The 26,615-nt window shown below is 37.3% G+C and overlaps 2 protein-coding genes across 4 annotated transcripts in view; one reads left to right on the top strand and one right to left on the bottom strand.

Annotated features, from left to right (window-relative positions):
* TMPRSS15 (transmembrane serine protease 15) overlaps positions 1-22,592 on the top strand; it is a 133,033-nt gene extending 110,441 nt beyond the window's left edge. Inside the window, exons 21-25 of the mRNA XM_060149405.1 lie at positions 537-711; positions 13,340-13,521; positions 14,787-14,882; positions 18,063-18,202; positions 22,437-22,592. Coding sequence (XP_060005388.1) covers positions 537-711; positions 13,340-13,521; positions 14,787-14,882; positions 18,063-18,202; positions 22,437-22,592 — 749 coding nt within the window. The remainder of the gene's footprint in view (positions 1-536; positions 712-13,339; positions 13,522-14,786; positions 14,883-18,062; positions 18,203-22,436) is intronic.
* Positions 22,593-25,098: 2,506 nt separating this feature from the next.
* CHODL (chondrolectin) overlaps positions 25,099-26,615 on the bottom strand; it is a 198,083-nt gene continuing 196,566 nt past the window's right edge. For 2 of the 3 annotated variants that reach the window (XM_060150776.1, XM_060150774.1), the window contains one exon: positions 25,099-26,518. In XM_060150776.1, the coding sequence (XP_060006759.1) occupies positions 26,434-26,518 (85 nt within the window). In that variant the 3' untranslated portion in view covers positions 25,099-26,433. The remainder of the gene's footprint in view (positions 26,519-26,615) is intronic. The other variant, XM_060150775.1, reaches the window with a different exon arrangement.

Here is a 26,615-nt window from a genome sequence, read left to right as displayed (position 1 = left end):
ATGTCCTTTGAAATCTTGAAAAAGATGATTTTTTTATGAGTCAATTTTAAATTTCCCTGTGATATGTGAAAATTTTAAAAATGTGCACTTAATACTTATGGGAGTACTGTAATGAAGCCTTGAAATTACACCATTCTGAGCTTCTCTGTGTAATAATACCTCCATCATTCAAGCTCCTGAGATTTACTCCAATGGCAACAATGAAAACAGTCAACATGCCTGGATACAGTTCTCTCCAATATCACCCTGTAGGTCACTTTGAAACTTGAGTCTTCTCATCCTGTTGTGATCTACAGGGAGTGTCCATTGCAACACATCAGTGAGGAATCTCCATACATTATGAAGACCGTCTTTAGGCTTTACTGAAGATGGTGGCAGTAGCAATGGCATCAGTTTTTCCTATTCAGTCATCACAATCATTCTGTTTAGAGTCACTATGTCACCTAAAGTTATTTTGCAGTGATCCACTCAATTCTCATGACCAGAGGAAATCCACCAAAATTAACTACAAGTTCTTTCTTCAATGATCTTAACAGCGTGTGGAAAAAAACTGGTGGCTCAAGAAGTTAGCCCGAAGATCGTTGGAGGAAACAGTTCCCGAGAAGGAGCCTGGCCTTGGATCGTTGCTGTGTATTATAACGACCGGCTGCTCTGTGGGGCTTCTCTGGTCAGCAGGGACTGGCTGGTGTCGGCCGCCCACTGCGTGTATGGGTGAGTGCGATATCACAGCTGGCCCTTCCCCAACGAGGTGACCCCAGCAGACACTAGGCATCCCATTTCAGGCAGCCTCCCCAAACCCTCCCAGCAGGAAAATGTTCCTGCTGTTTATAACATTATAAACTTTCCAATCATTTTCCCATTAAAATCATGTATAAAAATAGAGAAAGTATAATTAAAATGTATTCTTCATTAGACCCTTGGATCAAGTATTATGGTTCATACATACATAAAAATTGAAATTTCCACCTATTTACAGGGTAAGCATTTTTTAAGGTATAAAATTAGTTTTCACTGTATAAATTTTGCTGGTTATCAGCCAATTAGGACAATATTTATTGTCAGCAAAGTGTCAATGTCAAAAAAAGCATGTATAGATAGCCTTCAAGTTACAAATTAAAAAGTGTGCCCTTTGAAATTCACGTGTAAGCGCTTTGCTCTGAATTAGCATAAAAATGTTTCCTTAGTTCTCAAGTCAGGTCTGTTTTGATGCTAACTGTAACTAAAACTTAGAACTAATATCAACCATGTCGAATTCTTTTTTTGATATGACAAAATACATGCTGAATTTTAGAATTTATCTTCTCCCTCTAGAGCAGCCATTCTTAAAGCAGTGTCACAGGAGAAAAGAGAGTGGGTGGAAGGGCCTGGAAATAAACATCAATATTCCTGGGCCCAAGAACATGTTAATTTCTTCTTCTGCCTGAAAGAGGGCACCTCTTTAGGTAATTGTACTCCAACACTTCTGAATTAAGTTAGAAAAAAACGTAACTTCCTCCTAAATATTCATAAGCCCTGACAAGGGTTACTTCCTGCCCCAAGAGAATTCCAGGGAATGACCTTACCTGTGAGGATTAGAACGAGCCTCTAGAGTTCAGAATCTCTGAGAGAAGTGTGTGTGTTCAGAATGGAGGATGCAGCCTTAGTTAATCAGGATAAAAGACTAACTCCGTACAAACACAGGCATTGAAAGGTCTTGGATGGATGGAGACAAACTATCAGCTACAGGAGGCTGTCAAAATTATTTGGGAGATAGGGAGGGCCAGGGAGAAGGAGTATTAAAGGATTGAGCCTACGCAGAAATACCCATAATACAAGAGTGAAAGTAAACTCAAACTCGTAAGGCTGGGAACCTGGAAATGAGGACCCTCAGCTACATCCCAGCTTGGCCAATTACCTGCGCTCCAGAAGGACTGTCCAAGGCACTGCCCATCTACATCTAAAGCTGTCTGAGTCTGTGCATTACACCCCGTATCTGGGTGACTAAACTATAGCCTCTTCCATATCTAAACTACACCTTCTTAACTTTGCTGCCTCTTGATAATTATATTTTAATCTGTTTTCAGCCATATCATAACAAATGTCTACAGCAGCCAACTTTCCCACCCCCTGCTAAACATGACTTCAACCTTTACCTATACATACTCTATGTCTTAGGTGTGCCACAGGTGGGTAACGTATATCCTAACTGTGTTACAAGTAAAAGGTATCTTTAGCTAGAAATTCAGTGTTTCCTGCTGCATCATAGGTAGGTCTTAGTAAGACAGCCACCTCCTGTATTAACCTCAGATTTTGTAAATTCATCCATTTGACGTTCTTGCAGAACATATGTTTTCTAAAAGTCAACGAGGCTTGCAGTGATATTAGTGACTTCTTTCAATTAGCTACCTTACAGATGTACTTACTATAGGTCAATTATACCAATAACATCTTTTCAAACAGTAAATATATGAGGGAAATAGAAAAGCAGTTTCGTCTAATATAAACACATGTTCAGTCATATAGGACATAAAATGTCTTTTCACACAGTTTCAGTTTGAACAAAAGCAAACAAACATAAGCTGTAACAGGACTGTGATGAAAAACGTTTGCTCACCAACCTTGCATTTTACTCTCCTTAGCCACTCTGTGGTATTAGTTCTTATTTTTCCGGTTACCAGGAGTTTTCTTGCTTTTTTCTTTATGTCTCTAACCAAGAAAGTTTCTGATATTATTTCAAATAGTTTTATCCAAAAAATATTCTTACCAGTATGCTAATACTGAGTCTTATTTGTCTTTTTAAAACTCTACTTATACAGTAAAAAGCTTAATTCCCTAATAAAAAGAAGAACCCAGATCAAGAAACTTATTGAAACCATACTACACAAATGACCTGACCCCAAAGTAAATCTGCTCCAGGAGCTTTCACCTGTGGGTAGTTAAATGGTCTAATCGGACAGTTCGCTGTCTGCATTCAGATTGTCCACACTCTCTTTCCCACCCCTCAGCCTCAGGATTCCTGGATGTCACTAAACTTCCCTGTGCCTGTTCTGTTTCTCTACTACTGACTTGTCTTCTTTTCCAACCTTAAAAGAGATATTTGTGAAGTTTTAAGAAATATTTGCTGTGATTTAAAGACAAGTTGACTTCAAACCAGAGAATATTTTGATCCAACTTATGCTACTGACTTTGTGTGACTTAGTATCTGTGGGTTTCAGGATCCTCATCTGTAGGGTGTCCACAGGATATCTACCTCCTAGGGTGATTGTCAGGACAAAATTAAGATGCTGCAATGCTTTTGCGTACTGTGAATTATAGAAATGTGCAATAAAATTTTTATTGTTTCCTGCTCAGGAAAGGTCTGTGAAAGAAGACTATAAGTCTTACCCACGAGACATTCAGCACATTTATTTTCTAAACTTTTTATATTGATATAATTTCAAACATGCACAGAAAGTGCAAATAACAGTACAGAGAATTCCTGTGTACCTTCACCGAGATTCACCAGTTGTTTACATTTTATGCTATGAAAACTTTCTTATCATTCTTTAATTCCCTCCAATTTGGAGAAATATTTATTTTCTGAATCATTTGATAGTAGGTTAGACATTGTGCCTCTTTACCCTGTTTTTTATTTTTACTAAGAACAAGGATATTTTCCTACATACTCACAGAAAATCATGGAAATTTAACATTAAGTCAATACAATTATCCAATCTAATTATCTAATACAGTATGTATTCACTTTTGTCAATTATCCCAAATATGCCCTTTATAACATTTGTAGTTTGTATGTTTTCCACCCGAGAACCAATTTAGGATAACGCACTGCATTTATTTGCTATGCCTCTTTCATCTTTAATCTAGAATAGCCTTTCCATCAGTCTTACTGTCTTTGTCTTTCTCAGGCTTTCTTTCTTGTTTTTGTTATTTTTCTTAATACAAGCAAGTTATTTTATAGACAGTCCTTATATTTGGGGAAACCCTTCAAGCTTTCTCCCTTGTTGATCTTGATATATCCCCATTCTTTGAGAACATTTTTACTTTCTGGCAAAATAAGATGTTCCAGGTTCATCTTGTGCTTTCCCTGCCTTTGCCCTGAAATCAAGCTTTCTATAAGAAACCCCAAATCCATTTAGCTATTTTAGTTCCCTTTACATTTTAAAAAACAAGATCTTCCATGCCCCTTGCAGCTGCTGGTCTGTCCTGCTTCTAGGCCCTCTCAATGGACATAGCTCTGTACATACAAATATGAACTCATAAGGATAGCTCTAATTCATATAATATACCATAGGGTACATCCTAGTCTTTTTTCCTTCCATATTTGTAGCTCTTATCTTATTTGTGCTGTCCACAAAATATCTATGGATTTGCTCACGCTTAGAATGGAAAAGTAGTTTGAAAATTGTGAACCCATACCACTGTGTAAAGCAAACTTACCAACTGGAGTTTAATATTTGTTTTCATTTTTTTCCCACTGATATATAGCAAAATGCATAATCTTAAGTATCTAATTTGATGAGTTTTGAAAATGCATCAGCCTGTATAACCGACACTCCTATCAAGACACAAAACATTTCTATCACCTGGAAATTCCTCTCATACCCCTTCCCAGTCATCACCATCCCTGAAGTGGACCCCAGAAGGGACCACTATTCAGTCTCCATGGTGGGTGGGCTGGTCATTTATAGATTTACAGTCTGGATCACATCTATTGAATAGACATATATCAATGATGAAATTACCCATAGAGAAGCCTCTTGCCAATCTTCCATTCCTTAACTTGCTCTTCAGAGAAGACCAAATGCACCATATGGATTACCTCATTTCTTGTTAAAATGATTTCTTGAAATAGGTGTTAACATTTCTGAAGTAGATGATTTCATAATGAGGTGTTTTGGTGTATGGCAAGAAATACAGACTACTATTTATACTTTATTTAGTGCTAAATTAATTTAACTGCACTAATAAAACTTTGAAAACCAACTTTTTAAACAGTATTGACTATAAAATAACATTGCTTAATTAATTGATAGTGCAATTACAATTTAAAATTTGGATTCTTTTTAATGCCTCAAACATACTAAATAGGTCTAGGATACAGAACTACTCAAATATAATATTTTAAAAATTATTTCATTTCTACTTAAACCTACTCTAAAAAATAAACATCATGGGTTTAGTTAATTTCTCTATTTATCTACCTATTTTTACGGCTTTAGGAGATCAGCTAATAATAAATTATCTTCTTCAGGTTGCAGAAATACTATAATACTTTTTCAAGATTATAGTAACTTTTACAGATCAAAAAAGGAAGAATATTTTCCTAGGCGAGTAGAGATTTCAAGATTAGATTAGTGACTTACTGGTTTTTGGTTATGGCATAGATCTTGACTCCAACGGATTTCAAGCTTGAGTTGCTATTCATATTTTTGATAGGTAAAAAATTTCTTACTGCTTCACTAGAATCTTTTAGATTTTTGCCTTTCTCATAGGTTTTACCAATTTCCAACCTGGCATCATCTCCTTAAAATTATGCATTCTTCAAGTCACCCACGGCCCATATTATATAACCCATTTCCTTGACATTATTCTGTTAACACTATTTTTAATAACACACTTCTTATTAGCAGGTATCTTATTATAGGTATTAGTCTACCCAGAAGTTTTATTTCCTAGAAGTTCCAGCATCAGATCTCTGAAGCTAGTTCTACTTTGAGAACTAATTCATCATCTTGGATCACATTACTGTGCCCTCTTTTTCCTTATGTATTTTGTGTAACCACTTGTCCTGATATGGCTTTATTTACAACTCCCCTCTCTTTACCTGGCTGTTATGTGTGACCACTGGTTGTGCTCAATCTTTCTGGCTCCTGGATTGCTTCTTGTTTTTCATATATCTATTCAGTCACTGAGCACTTATCCTGTGCCAAGCATTGTTCTAAGTTTTGGGGATAATAGTGCTCTACGGACGAACAAAGTCTTTGCCCTAATAATGCTTATATTACAGGATAGGGCAGGAAAACAGAAACCTTGAGAAGCCCAGCTACCACAGTTGATCAGGAAGTGACTGGCAGTGGGGTAGGAACAAGATTGGAGATGCAGGCAAGACCAGATCCTAAGCTCTGGTGAGGACTCAGTTGCCCATGGTAAATGGGAAGTGAGACAATTTAGAAGGCAGAAGAGTGACATTAGCTAATTAGGCGTCTGTGTGGTGATTAGACTGTTGAGAGGAGCAAGGATAAAATTGGGGGACCAGTCAGAAAGAAACAATGGTGGCCCTAAGATTATGGCTGAGGAAGCTGGACAAATGTCTGGATCTCATTAGTAAGTTCAGATGCTTAGAGCTATCTAAACTCACTAGTGATCACAGATAGATGAGCAGAAGAACCAAGGATTTGGGTTTGAGCAATAGGATGAGTGTTGATATCATTTACTGAGATGAGGAAAATGGGAAGAAACAGGACTGGAAGGGGAATAAAAGTTCTGATTTCTATATACTAAACTTGAGACTTCCTACCAGAGTTGAAGTGGTATTTACTGGCCAATTGGCACATAGGTACGTGAATCTAAAGTTCAGAGGAGAAGTCAAGAATTAAAACACAAATTTGGAAGTTTTCAGCATATTTCTGGTATTTAAAGTCATGGCATTGGATGAGATCATCTATGGAATTACTGTTAATGAAGAAGAGAAGAAGGCGGAAGGCAGAATTCTAGAGTATTCTAAATATTTAGATTTTTGAGAAGAAAAGAGCTGGGAAAGAAAAACTGAGGAAAATCAAAGAGTGAAATGAAAGGACAATCACAAGTGTGTGGATAGTCCTGGCTGGGAGTCAAGTGAAGAAAGGAGCTCAAAGGTGATTACTTAAATTTCTAGAAATAATCCACCAGGTCAAATAATGCTGAGGATTATTTGGCTTACTCCTGTTTCCCTGTTCTTACTTCTCTTTTTTTACACTTAAACAAATAAATGCATACCTTTATTTTAAAAACATGCTTCTACTTAATGAAATAGAAATACTCACATGTATGACAATCTTGTCCCTACTCAAAATAAAGACTAATAATTGAACACATCCTCCCTGTCTACCCTTCTTTCACAATACAACTGCCTTTTACACACTTTGTTTTTTTGCTTTTGAGTTTCTTTATCGACTCATGGGCCTTCATTAACAGTGTATTTTATTAACTAGGATAATTATTATGATTATTATATGATGCCCAAATTGTTAAAGCTAGTTAGTGTTATCCCATTTAATGTGGCTCCTTTATTCTTTAAAAATTACCTCTGATATTCTTGAAAATTTTCTTGCTCTCTGACAATACCACCACATTTCAAGGGCCTTCTAATTTTTACTTGCCTTTAAAAAAAGGAGTTGGCTATTCTCTCAGGAATCTTTTCCCATTCATTGGAGAATGATTAATAGAGACCAAAAGCTCTGTGCTGTGGGTAAACATTGGGACTGGCGGTAAGCAAACTTGCTGAGGTTGTTTTATGCCACCATTAGTAATGGTAGAACATTAAAAAAATTCAATTTATAGTATCGGGTCCCATTGATCTTTTTTTTTTTTTTTTGCGGTACGCGGGCCTCTCACTGTTGTTGTGGTCTCTCCCGTTGCGGAGCACAGGCTCCGGATGCGCAGGCTCAGCGGCCATGGCTCACGGGCCCAGCCGCTCTGCGGCATGTGGGATCTTCCCGGACCGGGGCACGAATCCGTGTCCCCTGCATGGGCAGGCGGACTCTCAACCACTGCGCCACCAGGGAAGCCCTGATCTTTTTTTTTCCTTTCAGCATACTATGTTGCTCTATCATAATTATCTTACCACATTTACTTCCCACCACAATGAAAATTCCATGTACAAATGGACAGTCTTATGCTCAAGAGTAGTGAAGTTATTTACAACCCAACACAAAGCAACATAGAACGGGGCAGCGCTAGTTCATCCCATCCAGTGCGACATCTGTGGAGCATCTACTGTGTGCCAAGGAGTATGCTAGGCTTCGAGGTTACAGAAGTCAGGATAATGTCTTCCTGTTTCCTATCAAACTGTACCTTTCTTTCCCTTGCTACTGAGAAAAACACTCTGGCCAGAGCAGGCAAAGGTGAAATGTAGCAAAAATTCAGCCAATTTTCTCTACCTAAAGGTAAGCTATTTCTGCCATCTTTAGCCTCAGCTGAATTGGGGTCTGCCTATCCCATGGGATTATGTCCTGCTCCTATCCCCACCTGTCTTCTGTCTTATAGCTTCTCCTTGCTTTTTTGGAATGTAGATGCTTTGAAACAAGAATATTTTGAAATATAATTAAGTCCCTTTTCTTCATCTGCAATGATTTCTCGGAAGGCTTTCTTCCCCCATTTCTTGGCTTTGGGTGAATGGAAAAGCTAGAAGGATTTTATATTGCTCAGTATCCCAACAGTGATTACAAAGTATGAATTCTTGGGTACCATGCCAACCTTCCAAATTAGAATCTCCAGAACTAGAAACTAGGAATCTGAATTTTTAGAAAATTTCTCAGTTGCTTCATAAAATTTAAGTACCATTGGTTATGACTTCTGTATTCTCAAGTCTTTGTCCTCAGAGAAAGAAGCTCAGAGACAGGACACCAGGGAGGAGATTTCACCCTACCCCTTCTCCCTGGACAGGTCAAAGTGGGCAGGGGAGTCCCAAGGGACAGTGGAAGTGGGTGCTGTCAGAGCATCTGAAATTATCATTATGTCCAACTTGGCCAAAGTACTGATTCCTCTGACCTGGAAAAGGAAAAGTGAGAAGGCCTTTGATAATCAAACAGGGCCTCTGCAGCACATAATGCCCTCTTGGCCCAGCACCTGGAGAGTTAAGGAGCTGCCACCAATCAGTAGGAGCAGAGACATCCTCCCCTACCTGAGCCCAGGTAACCAACAGCAGCAGGAATGTCTCCCTCTCCTGCCTCCCAGCCTCCCCTCATGTTCTCAGTCCCTCCCACAGAACCTGCCCATAGGCTTCCCAGTATCCTGGTGCAAGGGAAGCCTCTAAAATCAGACCGTCCCACATAAAGTCTCTGCCCTACCATTTTATTTTATTTATTTATTTATTTATTTATTTATTTATTTATTTATTTATTTATTTATTTATTTTGGAATCATGACTTTATTTTATTTTGAATGTGTATTTCGTACCAGTATAGACTATAAAGCTTACATACAAAGACATCCCAGGAACAGTGAGCACCCCAGTGCCAGATTTCCATCTCCAATTCCCCATTCAAAGGCCCAGCTGGAAGGGAGGAAGCTTTCCCAGACTGGTAGAGTATGGCAGAAGCCCCCAGACCTAGGCCGAAGAGAGCCTACAGGCCCCAAACACCACTCAGAGCATTTAAAGAAAATGTCTACAATTGATGGAATAACCTTAACCAAATATCAGTCGTGCTCAAACACAGAGAGGCTTTCTCTGTCCCTCCGTAAAATACACACAACTCATTTGTCACCACTGGGAGTACTGGTGCTCCAATTTTCTACTTTGAAAGATGGAAATTAAGGGAGAGAATTAAGTTTATTCTCACTTTCCTAAACAAACATATTTTAGGAAACCTTATAAATATAATTGATGGGGAAAAGCTTTTATATAGTGTTTTCATTTCTTTCTATGTTTTTTAAACATCTTTATTGGAGTAGGATTGCTTTACAATGTTGTGTTAGTTTCTGCTTTATAACAAAGTGAATCAGTTATACATATACATATATCCCCATATCTCCTCCTCTTGTGCCTCCCTCCCACCCTCTCTATCCCACACCTCTAGGCGGTCACAAAGCACCGAGCTGACCTCCCTGTGCTATGTGGCTACTTCCCACTAGCTATCTATTTTACATTTGGTAGTGTATATATGTCAATGCCACTCTCTCACTTCATCCCAGCTTACTTTCCCCCTCCCCGTTTCCTCAAGTCCATTCTCTACGTCTGTGTCTTTATTTCCATCCTGCCTCTAGGTTCTTCAGAAGTTTTTTTTTTTTTTTTAGATTCCATATATATGTGTTAGCATACGGTATTTGTTTTTCTCTTTCTGACTTACTTCACTCTGTATGACAGAATCTAGGTCGATCCACCTCACTACAAATAACTCAATTTTGTTTCTTTTTATGGCTGAGTAATATTCCATTGTATATATGTGCCACATCTTTATCCATTCATCTGTCAATAGACATTTAGGTTGCTTCTATGTCCTGGCTATCGTAAATAGTGCTGCAGTGAACACTGTGGTACATGTCTCTTTTTGAATTATGGTTTTCTCAGGGTATATGCCCAGTAGTGGGATTGCTGGGTCATATGGTAGGTTGATTTTTAGTTTTTTAAGGAAACTCCATACTTTTCACAGGCTGCAGGTTTGTAGTTCCTGTTATTTTTGGTGTCTGCCCCCATGGATAATGTTGGTTCAATGTCTTGTGTAGGCTTCCTGGTAGGGAGAGACTCATGCCTGTGTTCTGGGGGTCGGGGCTGGATTTTGTCCTTCTGGTGGGCAGGGCCATGTCCGGTGGTGTGTTTTTGGTGGACTTAATATGACTTTAGGCAGCTTCTCTGCTAATGGGTGGGGTTGTGTTCCTCTCTTATTAGTTGTTTGGCATAGGGCGTCCAGCACTGGAGCTTGCTGGCCGTTGCGTGGAGCTGGGTCTTAGTGCTGAGATGGAGATCTCTGGGAGAGCTCTCACTGATTAATATTAAGTGGGGCTGGAAGGTCTCTTGTGGTCCAATATCCTGGCCTCAGTTCTCCCACCTCAGAGGCTCAGGCCTGACAGTAGGCTGGAGCACCAAGACCCTTCCAGCTACATGGCTCGCAAGGAAAAGAAGAACAAAACAAACAAACAGATAGAACCTCAAAACAAATGGTAAAAGCAAAAGTAAACAGACGAAGTCACACAAAGAAACATACACACACACGGTCATAAAAAGAAAGAAACAAACAAAACACAACAACAACCAAGAAAACAGACAGAACCCTAGGACAAATGGTAAAGCAAACCTAAATAGACAGAATCACACAAAGAAACACAAACACTCACAAAAAGAAAAAAAAAAGGAAGAGAGCAACCAAACAAATAAACAAATCCACCAATGATAACAAGCACTAAAAACTAAACTAAGATAAATATAAGACCAAAAACAAATCAGACGCAGAAAGCAAACCCCAAGTCTGCAGTTGTTCCCAAAGTCCACCACCTCAATTTTGGGAACATTTGTTGTCTATTCAGGTATTCCTCAGATACAGAGTTTATCAAGTTGATTGCAGGGATTTAATCTGCTGCTCCTGAGGCTGCACAGAGAGATTTCCCTTTCTCTTCTTTGTTTGTACAGCTCCTGGGGTTCAGCTTTGGTTTTGACCCCAACTCTGCATGTAGGCCACCCTCAGGCCTATGTTCCCTGCCCAGACAGGAGGGCGTTAAAGCAGCAGCCGAATAGGTGGTCTTGATCATTCAGGTCGGGGAGAGGGAGGGGTAAAGTAGTCATAATTGGAGTGCAGGGCGAGCCTGAGTTGGCAGAGGCTGGCCTGACGTTGCACCAGCTTGTGGCGTGCCATGTGTTCCCCCGGGAAAGTTGCCCCTGGATCACGGGACGCTGGGAGTGGTGGGCTGCACAGGCTCCCAGGGTGGTGTGGGTAGTGACCTGTGCTCGCACACAGGATTCTTGGTGGCAGCGGTGGCAGCGTTAGTGGTCTGTGCCCATCTGTGGGGTCCAAGATGATAGCCGCAGCTCACACCCATCTCTGGAGCTCACTTAGGTGGTGCTCTGCCTTCTGTGAGCGCACGGAACAGAAATTCCCTCTCCTTGTGCATCCTGAAACAACCGTCTCTTGCCTCTCCAGCAGGTCCAGACTTTTTCCTAGGCTCCCTCCCGGCTAGCTGTGGCGCACTAGCCCCCTTTAGGCTGTCTTCACGCAGCCAACCCTAGTCCTCTCCCTGGGGTCTGACCTCCAAAGCCCGAGCCTCAGCTCCTAGCCCCTACCCGCGCCAGCGGGTGAGCAGACAAGCGTCTCAGGCTGGTGAGTGCTGGTCGGCACCAATCCTCTCTACCCTACAATTTTAAACTGTTAGCACCCAGTTTGTTCTAATAGTAAAATCCATAGAACTGTGTTAAAGGCGAAATGAGATGATGCAAAGTGTTTGGCACTACACTTGGCACAAAATAGCTTCTCCATAAATGGGAGTTGTTTTACTGCTATAAAACACTTAGTAAGTTTCCTCAGATTTTAAGGCAGTGCGGTTATCAGAGGGTGTTTTCTGGATGCTTGGGCATTCATCGGCTTTACTGAAGACTGCTACTTGATCAAACATAATCCTTTAGGAAATATAACAATGTAATGAATAGATAGATAAAAAGATAAACAGATGGACTTGAAATAACTTCATGCTCTTTATATATTTATATATTTGTAGGTGACTTGTATTTTAACATTTGAAATACCATGTTAAACTAGGCATTTGCAACTATTGAGAATTAAATCACTAGCTCTGCTCTAATTGCAGTTATTGAATTTTGACTTCATTGTGAATATGGCTCAGTTGGCTTAATTCCAGCTGTTCACTGGTAATTTCTTGGCATGAAGATGTTGCAGGCCAGTAGCACATTTAGGAGTCCCTGTACACTTTCAGATTCTAATATACTCTCCAATTTAATCTGCCTATAACACAAATGTTATCTTTTACCAGTACACTATCAGTGGTCAACACTGTGTATGAAAAATTATTCGAGTTCATTATGTGTGGAAATTACTCAAGCTCATGTATTAGCTTATAAACATCATAATAGGTTTTACTGCTTATGTGAACTCTGTGTGAATTCAGTGACCTCCTAAACAGGAGATGCTGCTGAACCTCCTTCCATTGTTACCATAGCTACTGTGGTTGCTGAGGGAAACCCTGCACAAAGATGCAGTCTCCACACTCAAATATGATCTAAAGCAGCGTTTCTCAAACCTGGCTATGCATTACCATCAACATGGAGATTTAACTGAAAAATGAATTTTTAAAATGCCCCTCTCCATCCCAGACTCATTAAACCAGAGATGGAGAAGGGGGAGCAGGTAACAGCATTATTTAAAAGCATTCCAAGTGATTCTAATGGGAAATGGAAGTTGAGAACCACAATCTAGAACCAGAGATTAAGAGATGATTTAAGAGAAGTTATAGAGATTAGCACAAATTAAGGCTTCCTCTATGATCTGATCAGAAAAAATTGAAATTAAGGAAATATTTTTAAAGAAGAATTCTTCAAAGAAATTCAAGAATATTTGAGGATGGGAACACATAATTCTGAAATACCTACTGTGAAGATCTCTAGAAACTAACTGTGGTGGATGGAGTGTTTCTTATTCTTCTTTTCCTTAAACTTAAGGAGAAATTTAGAGCCATCTAAGTGGAAAGCAGTCCTAGGCCTGCATATGACATCGAATCTGACTTCTCCTCAAATAGAAACTCGGTTGATAGACCAAATTGTCATAAATCCACACTACAATAAACGGAGAAAGGACAGTGACATTGCCATGATGCATCTTGAATCGAAAGTGAATTACACAGGTAAGAGAAATCAGTTTTAGTCATCCTATCTGCCCAAATTAATTCAAAATTAGATTTGAAATATCAGTACCAGTGCATTAATAGTCCATAAAAGTTGGATAATTTGTTATAAAAATCGCTATAATTTAAATGGAATTGGGGAATATAGAGAAACACATTAAATTACCTTCATCACAGTGCTTAAATCCAACTTTCTAGAAAATTGAACAGTAAAATACAACTCTAAGAGCCCTCTATATCAGTAAACTCCAAGGAGCAGCCCAGAGATAATAGGTCATGCTCTATTGTGTGCCGTCTTTGTTTCTCATGGGAAAGAAAGATAGGTCCATCTGCCACAAAGGCCAGAGTAGGACAAAGTGAGAGACAAGCATATGTTCAAAGAGCAAAGTGAGTAAGAATGGTCATTCATAAAGGAGATTCAATAATATTAATAAAATGGCAGATGGAGGACTTCCTCCAAATACCTAGATAAGGTGCAAGAAATCACCTGAGGGAGTGAACTTCATCCTGAAGGGCTCTGCTCAGCTCCAACCTTTACACTGAAGACTTTCCCAGTGTCCAGTCAGGAGAGAGTGCGTCCCTGTGCTTCTCTGGAATTCTGTCTCCGCATGCATGAGAGCACTTAACAAAGGCAGATGATTGCTGCAGTTCATTGTGTTAGCCCTATCCTTTTATTCACTTTTGTGTCTGCCTTGGGTTTTACATGTCATGGATGTTGAATGAATGTTAGGAGGCTTGCAAACTGTTGGAGAAAGGCTGAAAAAGTCAGCCACCAATGCTAATGCCTCCGTAAGTACCCTATAAAACAATCGCCTAAAAGCTTTTTGAATGTGTAGGTAATTGGGGAAAATAACAAAAAAAAACCTCAGAACATTTGCCCAAGTTTCTCTTAACTGACCCTGAAAAAAACAGTCTTACCAAGATTTTCATAGAACTGGAACCACATTCTATTAAGTACTGTGATTATTTAAAAATCAAATGTAAATGACTAATTCCAGAACTAGGATGTTGTGTACATAATAAGAGAGTCATAGAGACAATGGAGAAGATCCTAAAAGGCCATCAGTGGTACCTAATCCACTGTCAAAGAAGTGCTTCTCTGAAATGCTTCTATCCCCTAAGATTGATGTCTAAAAAATGTCCAGGCAGGATAAAATGAAAATACAAGGCTTTTTTTAGATGAAATGTTGAAAATGATTGATTTTTAAAACTTTTGGAAATGAATGTGTGTCTGTTCTTGTTTTTGTTTTCTTTCATGTTTACAGATTACATACAACCTATTTGTTTACCCGAAGAAAATCAAGTTTTTCCTCCTGGAAGAATTTGTTCTATTGCTGGCTGGGGAACACTTGTATATCAAGGTAAATTATCAGACTCAATAGAAAACGCCTATTAGTAAAAAGCATGCTATTGCTCTATCCTGTGAATATTTTCAACATTTTAAAAAACTCTTATACTATAACAATTGTCTGCAATATCTCTTAAAAGCACTGTCTGGCTTATATTCATATGTTGCATATTTGTAGAGTTAATTTTTTTTCCAAATTGCATGGAGCATATTATAAAACTATAATTCTTATTAGAGGGAAATTCAAGCATTCCCTAAACTCAATATCTAATTTTAGTATTATAAACTCTCTGATGAAAATATATACCTATTGAAATAAATATAACCAAAGGCTACAAAAATGTATTTTTATAAAGCATATGGATAAAGTCTCATCAAAAGCCAAGTTATTAACTGTCACATTTTCCAAATCAATAAAACTATTTGTATTTATGATATAAATGTTTCACACTCACATTCTCTAAGATGAGAAGGGAGTCAGTTTCAACATGCTCATTCTGCCTACTGACAAGAAGACTCAGATATGGCATGAATCTTACATTGAAGACTATAAATTAATAAACCAATGACTCACCAGCATTATTTAATAGCATGTTTTCCAAACAAAGAGTATCGAATTATGTTGTACACCTGAAAATAATATAATGTTGTATGCCAACGATACCTCGATAAAATTTATTCCAATGTCCTTGCAATATTTCATCAACTCTAAGATGTACATTTTTTCACATTAAACTATGTAAAATAAAAAAAATGCCACAGTTAAATTGGAAAATTTATTTTCTTTCTTCATGGCAAATAAAGCATGTCTTACAATGGAAAAAATAACCACACTTTTTTTTTTTTTTTAAAAAAGCATTCTAGTACTTCAAACCCTCTAAACGTAACTGCAAGTTTCACTGGTTTCAAAATTCCTAATAGGAGTTACTCCGTCTAGGCTAGAGTTTGACCACTCACTAATAGTTAAGCAAAAAGGAACAGCAGTATTGTTGGGTGGAAAAACCTGGTCTCTAGAGTTACAACAGGTCATATCCATGATATTTAAAAATCCTAATTGCATTTAAGATGAAAAGGCACAAAATCTTGTGGAGAGGTGCATGTCCCAGAAGCAAAGGATTCACAGCTAAAATACTTCTTGTAAAAGAGAGCATAAAATCTAAGTCAAACCCTTGCCTGACGATTCTGACAAAGGTTCTCCACTGCAATTACGTTATGTTGTTGAAATGCTTCATTTCCGCTGCCCATAAAGTATGTTGAAGTCAAAGTCTGTATATTATTGTATTTCCTCCACTTGAAAAATGTCATGACTTATTAAATTTGAAATCTAAAGAGTAAAAATGATTCTTAGATAGATATTTTCTCTATCAGACTTCAAGCTAAAAGACATTTATGACCACAATGTACTCTTCAAAGCAAATTATCTACTAACAAAATTTAAGACTCTTTATTCCATAGGAAATTATTATTGTTTTAAGAGTTGAGTAAACTTGCTCACATTTGCTTATTGTCACTAAAGATATGCATTTAATTGACTTAGGAAAAGTCTCTAGGAGTGGTATGGAGACAAGAAAAAAATCTGCATCTGAGATCAATTTCATTTAGGAATAAACAGATTACTTTTAAATACTTCTTGGGTGTGGCAATTTTAACAAATGTTATGAACTTTTTCCTAGGGTTTCCAAATATTTCTAAAACCCCAGTTTTTCCCCTTTGAGTATATTACACTAGTTAATTTTTTAAGATCATGAACATGTTGCTTACTAAGAGAGAAAGGAGTATTATTTGATTAAATTAAGGCAACTAGTAAACTTAAATAACTTTACTGACATTTTTATGTGGGTTTTTTGGTATGAATATGTATATTTTCAATTATCCTCATGGTAACTCATGTTGACAAATATCAAAGGTAAGAACACTGCTCAAATTTCTTTCTACCAAAAAGTTTTATCATATATCCAAACAATTTTTTCTTCCTTGACAAGCAGCAAAATTTTCTTTTATTTTTATTCTAAAACTAATTCTACCAGCCCATCCTCAATCTTCATAGAACAAATGACAGTGAGATGCTGAAAGTTCTCCCCCATCTTAACCTCTCTAAATCACTTTTTAAAATTCAAGTTCATTGTCAAACTTGAAAAGTCATCCAGCCTCTGAAGTCACTGGCACCAGCTGGTAATCGCCTCCCAACTTCACACTGTCATACTTTGAAATTGACCATGTTTGCAGTGTTTACAACAGACAAATTGGCAGACAATACACAGTGGGGCTTTGTTTTTATTTCTTGAAAAATCGGTTATTAAACATTTACCAACACACCACTGATTACATATACATTGCTTTACACCTATGTGCGCGTGCGCGTTTGTTTCTTGTCTTTTTAGTGTGGTGATGAAACTTAGCTAGAAATGAGGGCACATACATTTTTGCAACAACATTGGCTGTCAAATGTACTAGCTTATTTTCAACTTTCTGCCTTTCCTGAGAAAGCAAATAGAATTGCTAATTATTAGAAAGTGCTTATCATGTACCTTTTCTGGGTGCACTAGACACCTGTTTTTTTCACATCCCTCTTGGGATTAGTATTTCGGTAAACAGAGATTCATGCTTCCAGTAGATGAGTCATTTTGTGAAAAGCATGGAAGTATACTCTGCTACTAAATGCCTCCTTTCTCTTCCCCTGCACGTGGATGACAAGCTGATTGCCCTGAGACCAGGGCACAGTTCCTCTGAGCTTCGTCTCCTGTTCAGTACGCACCTGTTTGCTCATACAGCCCCACGAAGGAGCTGAATGCCATTATAAGGGAGCACCTCTTCAGGTGCCAAATGAAAAGCACTGCTGGATTTCTGAGACTTTGCTGATTTCCATGAATGAAACTTTTTGTGTTGGCGGGCTTTTTTCCCCCATAAGCAATGCTGTAACCATTTGAAATTACTGAAAATACCTAAAGACCGTCTAGTCCAACCCACCATCCCTGCTAGCCCTTGGGAACTAAAGAAGTGTTTTACTGTTACCCACTTGGCAAAATCTGCAGATGGGCTTTATTATGTGCTTTTAGCATTTAGTTCCATTATGTATACACACAGTACTCAGTAATGAGAGTGAACTATTGAAATAAAAAGACTGATGGTGGCTCCTTCAATGATGATCACTTCTGACTTCTGACTGGCTGGCTGCATTATCCATTTTGAACAGGTCCTCCTGCAGACATACTGCAAGAAGCTGATGTTCCCCTTCTATCAAATGAGAAATGCCAACAAGAGATGCCAGAGTATAACATTACAGAAAATATGGTGTGTGCAGGCTACGAAGAAGGAGGTGTAGATTCTTGTCAGGTAAATATGTAAAACTGCTCACTCAATATTTCCAGAAAGCATTGCTACATGATGAGTTCATCACTCAACAATGATTAGGGAGTGCAGAAATCATCAGGGTCTTAATTTCATTTCCTCATTTACAAAACTGTGACTTTTCACTTTTATTTGTGGCTTATTTGCATAGTACTCCTGGGTGGACCTGAGCATTAGAAACAGAACTAATTTTTATCAACAAAGGTTACAAATCAGATGCCTTTAGAGACTAGGCATAACATGTGGATGTGTCTGACTGCCAGGAAAAGTATGCAGTATTGGGCCTGGGGGTGAACTGAAGAGTATGTACCTTAGCTAGAATCATTTATTTTCAATTTCAAATTCTTTAAAACCCTATTCAAACAAATCAAAGAAAAACAGGTCTGTGGGCCAAATTGGCCTGTACTCCTCTAATTCTCAACCCTGATTTAGAGTCTAGTCCAGGCGTCCAGTGACCCAGAATAATTTCTGCATGAAAACCAACCTAGAGAGCCTGCAATATGTTTGAAGTATCACTAGCTTTTTTTTTTTACAGAATAAAAATTGATTTATTTAAAAAACAAATACTTTGAGAATAACATCAAAATAAGTAAATAGAAGGACTAATAAGTTGGCATCCAGTGTCCTAATGAGGTTTTCAATTGGAACTTTTTAGAGAGGTGTGATTTTTTGCTCATTCTTTTGACTTGTGTGACTTTCAAAGAAAACTCTTACCCACAAACTAACCCTCATGGAAGATAAAAACATGTTTTTATTTTTTTTGAATTTTATTAATTTTTTTATACAGCTGGTTCTTATTAGTTATCTATTTTATACATATTAGTGTGTATATGTCAATCCCACTCTCCCAATTCATCACACCACCACCACCCCTGCCACTTTCCCCCCTTGGTGTCCATACGTTTGTTCTCTACATCTGTGTCTCTATTTCCACCTAGAAATAATGTAGCCATCTATCAGCTCCATGAAATCTATATACATTCAACAAATAAAAAGTAAATTCTGCTAGATTTTAGATTTATAATTAAATTTTAGGTGCCGTATGGACTAGCCATGAAAGCATGGATTCTGTGCTCAAACTACTTTTTTGACCCTTGCTTTAACGCTTACCAGTGAGTCTGGGCAAGTCACTTAGGTATTATTGAGAGGTTTAAAAGAGATAACACATGTAAGGCATTAAGTACGGGCACAAAAATATTAACAATTTTTATTACGAGATTTTTAAAATAAATTTTGGAGCATATTTTCTATATTTGAAAATTAATAAAATATTAATGCACTAACATCTACTGGATTAGATTAAACCTGATAGCAGTACTGAGCAAATTACTAATCTACAAATGCAGATGTAGCGATCTATACTGTGAGGAAAGGGCTTCACTTTGTTAAAGTGTAAACAACTTGTTATCTATATGGACACATACTAATACATATGTCATAATAATTGGACTGAATACAAGACTTTCTTAACAGACAGTTAAACAGGTGGATCCGAATATGTGTTCTCTAGTGAAGCCAATGTCTCATGTCATCTTAAATGTTCAGCTTAGTTTTATATTTATTCTGCTTTGATGACACTTGCATATTCAAGACGAATAGGATAGCATTCTTGTTTACAATTTTTCTCTTATACTTTCCTTTTAAAATGAAGAGTGTGCTAAAGGTAAGATATATTGCCACTTAGAGGGAGATTTATAGAATTATTGCTCAGAAGGGAAATCAGCTGTACAACTTCAATTAGAGTTAATGGGGGTTGTGTGGCAGGCACCTCATGCACTAGGTAGAAAATATGACTGCTGATGTTATCGATGCTTGGGTTACATTAAGCCAGCAACTCATGCCAGATCTCTGAAATCTCATATTTGGTTCCAATTTCTAGAGAGTCTAAGTATGTTATTCATTAGCAAGTAAGAAAGCTCCCACACAAGGCAATACCTTGTATAATATAATGTTATCATGATTGAGTAATCGATCGTCTAGAGAGTTACATGATTTTCTTTGTTCATCTTTAATATTGTGTTAAAAAGGAGGACTGATTACAAAAGGATACATTATTTTAAATTATGCATATGTTACTATTGATATATCACTTGAATAAGTTCTTCGAAGCATTATTTTTTCCCTATAGTGGTGAAGAATTTGCCTTATTAGTCATTCACATGTTCTTGAATATCTTCTGGCTTCCCAAAGGCTTGTGCTTGCTAGGCAGCTGTTTGGATTTTAAGGCACCATGAGTGGCTGTCAAAAGTCCTCTCTCTATAAAACTAAGTGAATGACACAAAGAGAAAACCCATTCTGCTGACTATTCTGAGACTTGTTCTATACACTACTGGTTTTTGAAATGTGGCCTCCAATCCAGGAGATCAGCATCACCTGAAATACTGTTATAGGTGCAAATTCTTGGCCTTGCCAGAGAGTCACTGAATCAGAAACTCTAGAGGTGGAGGCCCAGCAATGTCTGTATGAGCAAGCCCTCAGGTGATTCTGATGCAACCCAAGGTTTAAGAACCACTACCCTAAATAAAAATGGTCTTCAACCCTTATACTCAGATGTTCAGTCAAAGAAGTTAATGATTTTTGTTTTCCTTTATAAATATAGCATCTCTGTAGAAACATAAATTTTAGGTTAATACTTTATGGTCTGGACATTCACTCATATTTTTGAAGTACTTACACATCTCTGAGATAATGGAAGGAAATAACTTCATTGAACAAATCAGAAAATGAAGGCAAAGAGAAGTAACACAGTAGAACTGAAATGGTGTATGTAGTTAGATGATGGGAAGTGATAGACACAGACAGAACACTCAGCTGTTTGGCCTCAGGCCTGCTGGTGGATTCTTTGAATAACAGCCACTGAGCCAGTACGTGCTGGGTAATTTAAAATCCTTGTTCAAGTAATCAACGTCTGGATTCTACTGTCTTTTAAAAAATATGAAATTATTTTTGAAGATATGAAGCAAACCAAATGACTCCTTTTTAAAATACCCAAACATTTGAGGTTTATTTTTACTAACTTCTAAGTCACGTATCACTTTGAGTCAGTATTTATTCTTACCTTGAATTGACATTGTTCCGTAAATATTTCTGAACCATATTATGAACTAAGGGCTTAGGATGCAGAAGTACAATCACAACCCCCGCCTTCAAACAGCTTGAACGCATTTGTTACATCTAGAAAAGGAGTAACCCATGGTTGCCAATGAGATTTATACTCCTTTCCCTCAGGAGAGAAAGGGTGATTTTCTAGACCACAATTTTTTCCCTTAAATATAAGTCCCAAAGGTGATAAAGAATCAGGCAAAATGTCTCTCAAGATACTTTTTAACATAAGCTTAGCTGAAATATTCTATTGTACCAGTGATTTACCAAAGTACACAAGGCTTTAAGTTCCTTCATAAATATAAAAGAGATTAATTTAAAATGCTGTCACAATTAATGTGGGAGACAATATTTGTCAATTCTCTGTCATTAAATAACGGTACTATACATTTGCATTATATTCACTTGCATTACACGGGAATAATCCTGTGGAAATAAAATCTATGTAATTAACTCAACTAGGCATTGCTATAATTAACATTTATGAAAATTAAAAGCATTTCATCAATTAAGATAGATGAAAATGTGTGCCTCTCACTAGAAATTATATCATAAATGTGCCTATTTCAGCTGAAATATTGTTTTTTTTTCAAATCTGACTGTGCTTGTCTAATGCTAAAAAGTTAATGCTGCCCAAGAGAACTAAAATCAACTTTATGTGTGAGTTATTAGTTATCCTAAAGCACATAATGTGGAATATTGTCTTACCACAAAGCCCCTCATAATACTTAGGACATATCTCCTTTAATAAAAGGATTAGCTTTTAACATATATTTTGGTTGGGATGCTCTCAGAGTTGTGCCTTAGAAAATTTCTTGGTACCCATTAAAATGCCATACTTAAAGCAAGGAAATGCTTGCTATAAGAGTAAATCATAAAAAATTACATATAAATTTTGTTTTAGTTGCTATAGTTTCTCTGTGTACTTACTGAGCAGTGAAAATTTCTAATTCTTGACCTAGAGTGATGGTGAGAATATTTACAGATGACTTGCAATGGCAATTAAACCATATTTTTGATCTTCAGTTTTGAACTTATTTGCTTAAAATATATATATATATATATTTATATCAATTGATCACACATCTACAATTTTCTTTTGCAATTTACTCTTTAGGGGGATTCAGGAGGACCGCTCACGTGCCAAGAAAACAACAGATGGTTCCTGGTTGGTGTGACCTCATTTGGATACCAGTGTGCACTGCCTAATCGCCCAGGGGTGTGCTCCCGGGTCCCGAGGTTCACAGAATGGATACAAAGTTTTCTACATTAGAGTGTTTCCTGAAGCAAAGATGAAAATCAGGCAGTTTTCCCATTCCACTTTAAGAAGCATGGAAATTGAGAGTTTTGAAAAAATCATTTCTAAAAGCCTTGATTCTTTACCTAAGCCACTGAAATGCTGGGGGAGAAAACAAAAACTAATCTTTACAATACAAAGTAAAATAATAAAGTTTGATTTTATTGTGAACAGTTATTCTTTCACAGATATTTCCTTTGTTCTTAATCATTATTTTTATCATATTCTCTTATTTAAAGGAATGTTATTTTAAAGCATATACTATTACACTTAAAGTTTAAGCAAAATTAGGAGAAGCAAAATAAACTATTTGCACAAAGTATGTTATTGTTTAAAATAGACTGCTGTAAATTATCTAATTCCAGCTTAGATCACTATTATAAGAATCTCAGTCATTCTCCTGCTTTTCTAACCAAATGCATTTCCAATCCAACTTGAGCACATCCTTAATATTTTTCCCACTTATCAAAAATATTTATTGTAAGCTCATGTCACAGACCTGAACTAAATCGATTGCACAATTCTCTCAAATAAGCTAATTAAACAGCAAAATAGCACAAGTCCATATATCGCCCTTGTACCAAAATTAAAGCTAAATTAACTAATATTGTCATACTTTCATTGGATCATTTTTTACCTGGATTATTCATATGGTCCGTTTATTTCAAGCTAGCGTTTTTTAGGTTTCCAAAAATTATCAGACATATCAAAGAAATACAACTATTACAAATGTGGTTTTTCTCTGATAGATGAGTTACAGTGGATATTTCTAACATGTGCAAAACTTATTTAGACACAGCTGAATTGCCCACTGGAAGGCCAAAAATGTGGAATAAATGAATTTGCTCCACTGCTTTAAACTCTTGGATCATTTCCAGAGTAAGTGTAAACTTCAATTTAGCTTACCACACAAAATCTATTGATTTATTCAGGAAGACAAAATTCATACAAATTCATACAAATTTGTATGAATACAAATTCATACAAATTAATTCATACAAAATTCATACAAATGTACACACACACACACACATTCTTGCATGGGTCTCTATGGTCCAAAGTAATAGAAGAGAGAGTAAGGTTTCAAGCAGTTGAAAGAAGGGGTCAATCAGTTTATATTGGCATTACGGAAGAAAGGAGACTTGGGCTACACCTGAGAGGAACAGTTGTTACTGACGTGCTGAAGAGGCAGTGGGGACCACCGTGTAAGTGGGAGAGATCCTGAAATTTCAGGGAGAAGGGACAGTAGATAATCATGAGTTGTCCTAGCAAAAGACTCTCTCTCTGGGCAATGGTCAGAGAAAGGGAAAACAATACCATATAAAGAAGGTGACATGTATACACTGCTATATATAAAACAGATAACCAACAAGGACCTACTGTATAGCACAGGGAACTCTACTCAATACTCTGTAATGAGCTATATGGGAAAAGAATCTAAAAGAGTGGATATATGTATAACTGATTGACTTTGCTGTACACCTGAAACTAATGCAACATTGTACATCAACTATACTGCAGTAAAAATTAAAAAAAGAAAAAAAGAAAAGGCGTATCCAGATGATTGAGGATTACAAATTCTTGGTAAACAATCACGGGATTTATTCTTAGGACAAAAATTGGGAGTCCCTGAACACACTACTCTTTTCTAAAACCTTTCCAATGACCTGTTCCTAATAGGAAGGATGGAGTGGTTAGGAAGCATGGAACAGCAAGGGTAGGGTCTGCTGTTTGATTTTATTTCCTGAATATTGCTCTGCATTTCACAACATTTATTAGAAGTATGCTCTGAAAATACAAATACAACATCTATTCCTTTTTATTTTTCAAAGGTCAGCTTAAGGAACCCTTAGGACAGTCTCTCTACCATCTTCCAATAAGACAGAAGTTCATTATCCCAACTCTAGGAACTTATGCGTTTAGTAATTGACACCGGAAGAGTAATCCAGCTCTGGATCAAGATAAAAGGCAAAACCAAGTCCCTTCCCCATTGCTTTGCCTCTCCTGCCCTGCAGCTGTTGCAGTTGTGAGTGGCACAGACGATGGGGAAAGCCTAGTCTCCCTCCATCAAGTCCTGACTAAAGGAAGAAATGCATGGTGGGAGCTTGGAGGGAAGAGGTAGATCCCAGCAGCTGGTCTCCTATTCTGCCCAGAAAGATGGGTCGCCAAGAAAAGAAAAAGAAGTGCTAAATGTGGGCAGATCTAAGCTTAGAATGCAGCTGCCTATTTCCTCAGTCTCTGAGCAGCTGAAAAAGGACCAATGCCCACTAATTTCTATTTTGCCTCTTAATTTTGCCAACCAACTGGAGTTGTGAATTGCCTTAGTGAAAGCTCTTCATTATCTAACTGAAAAGATGAGGTTTAAAACAGTGTACAACCATAACTTCCATTCTTACCACACGTAAACAGTCATTTGTTCCCCTAGTTTATTGCAAACATATCTGTACTTTGTTCACTTAAGATATTGAGACAACACCAATGATCATTCTTCAGAAACAAGAACTTTTTATTTGGTTAAAAGGAGCACAGAGACATTTGAAAACCAGATAGTTACAACTCTCTCTTGAGAAGAAGGAGCCACAAGCATTGAAGAAACTAGAAGATAGGACGGAGGCACCCCAGTTTACTCTCTCAGCCAAACGTGAACAGCGAACACGTGATCATTGATGCCCTCCAACCCATTTTTATACTAATTCAGTTTCTTTCCTTGCGGAAATGTCAGTGTGCTGTGCTTAACTGCACACTAGTGGTGACCACTCAACTAGTCCCAACTGTAAAACTGCCTTATATGCTGACAGAGGCTAAATGGAGCTAGGAAAAACCTTAGACAAACTCTGTAGGTATCGGCCTCCAGGGTCAGTCCCAGACCCCACACAACCATCTTTGTTTTGTTGGCAAGGTAGGGGCCAAATCGATTCCAGAACCCTCCGAGAGCTACTTGTGGTTACATAGGCAATACGTGAAGACATATGATTTATATCATGTATGCCACTTTTGTTGCTCTAGATTGAGTATATTATTGTTTATACAGCTATTAACAAAGTTATTACAAAATCTGTTGAATTTTAAATGCAAAATAATTGTAAGGCACATGTCTTGCACAACTGAAATTAGACAATTCTTGCCTCCAAGTAAAATATTTGACTAGATTTATACCACGGTTAATGAAATAACTTCTTATTTCTGAAGAGATTTCCTAAACCTACTCTGACCCAAAGCAGAGAAACTAAAAGAAGATGAGCCATTTCTAGAAAAGAAACTTTTTCTATGGTAATATATTTATGTGTGTGTGAATTCAGTTGACAACAGTGATACATTTCTTTAATCAAAACAGCATGTATTTAAAAATGAAACACTGTAAAAATAAATACAAGAACAGTCCATTTTTATCTAACACTTATGTAAAGGAAAAATATTTTGCACACTGTAAACTTCAATGCAATTTACCTTACATTAACTAGATTACAACTTATGAAAGGTGAAAGAAACAAAAATAACTGCTTCCAATGCACATACTTCTCTGATGTGTTCATAGCAATTTAATCTGCATGGTCCATCCTATTTACTTGAAGTTTTGGTGCATCCTTTAGCAAAATAAGCATGTCTCACTCCATTATCAGCACAGCGTTATTTTATAAATGAAATAATAAACATATAAAAATTATTTTAATATTTGCCTCAAGGGGGAGCTTACAGTTCATCTTGTACATCCTTTGAGATTTCAAGCCATTCCAAGCTAATGTTCTGATGCCATTCCTTATACAGATCCAGAATTACAAAACTCTATTTTCTTTTCTGGAGCCAAGTCAATGAATTATTATACTTCCATGCCACTTTCTTTCCTGGTGCTTTTTGAAATCCACAGTGTGGACTGGTGTGGGCTAGTTTTTGTTCTTCCTTTACTGAAAAACAGAAGAAGTAATAAGTTCAATGTCTGAGACTTCTTATCAAACTAGGCATGTCTTGGTCCAACTGGAGACATGTCAGACCCTTATTATG

This window comes from Lagenorhynchus albirostris, chromosome 5 (assembly GCF_949774975.1).
Source record: "Lagenorhynchus albirostris chromosome 5, mLagAlb1.1, whole genome shotgun sequence".
In the NCBI taxonomy this organism is placed as follows: domain Eukaryota; kingdom Metazoa; phylum Chordata; class Mammalia; order Artiodactyla; family Delphinidae; genus Lagenorhynchus; species Lagenorhynchus albirostris.
This window is presented reverse-complemented; position numbering and strand designations above follow the sequence as displayed.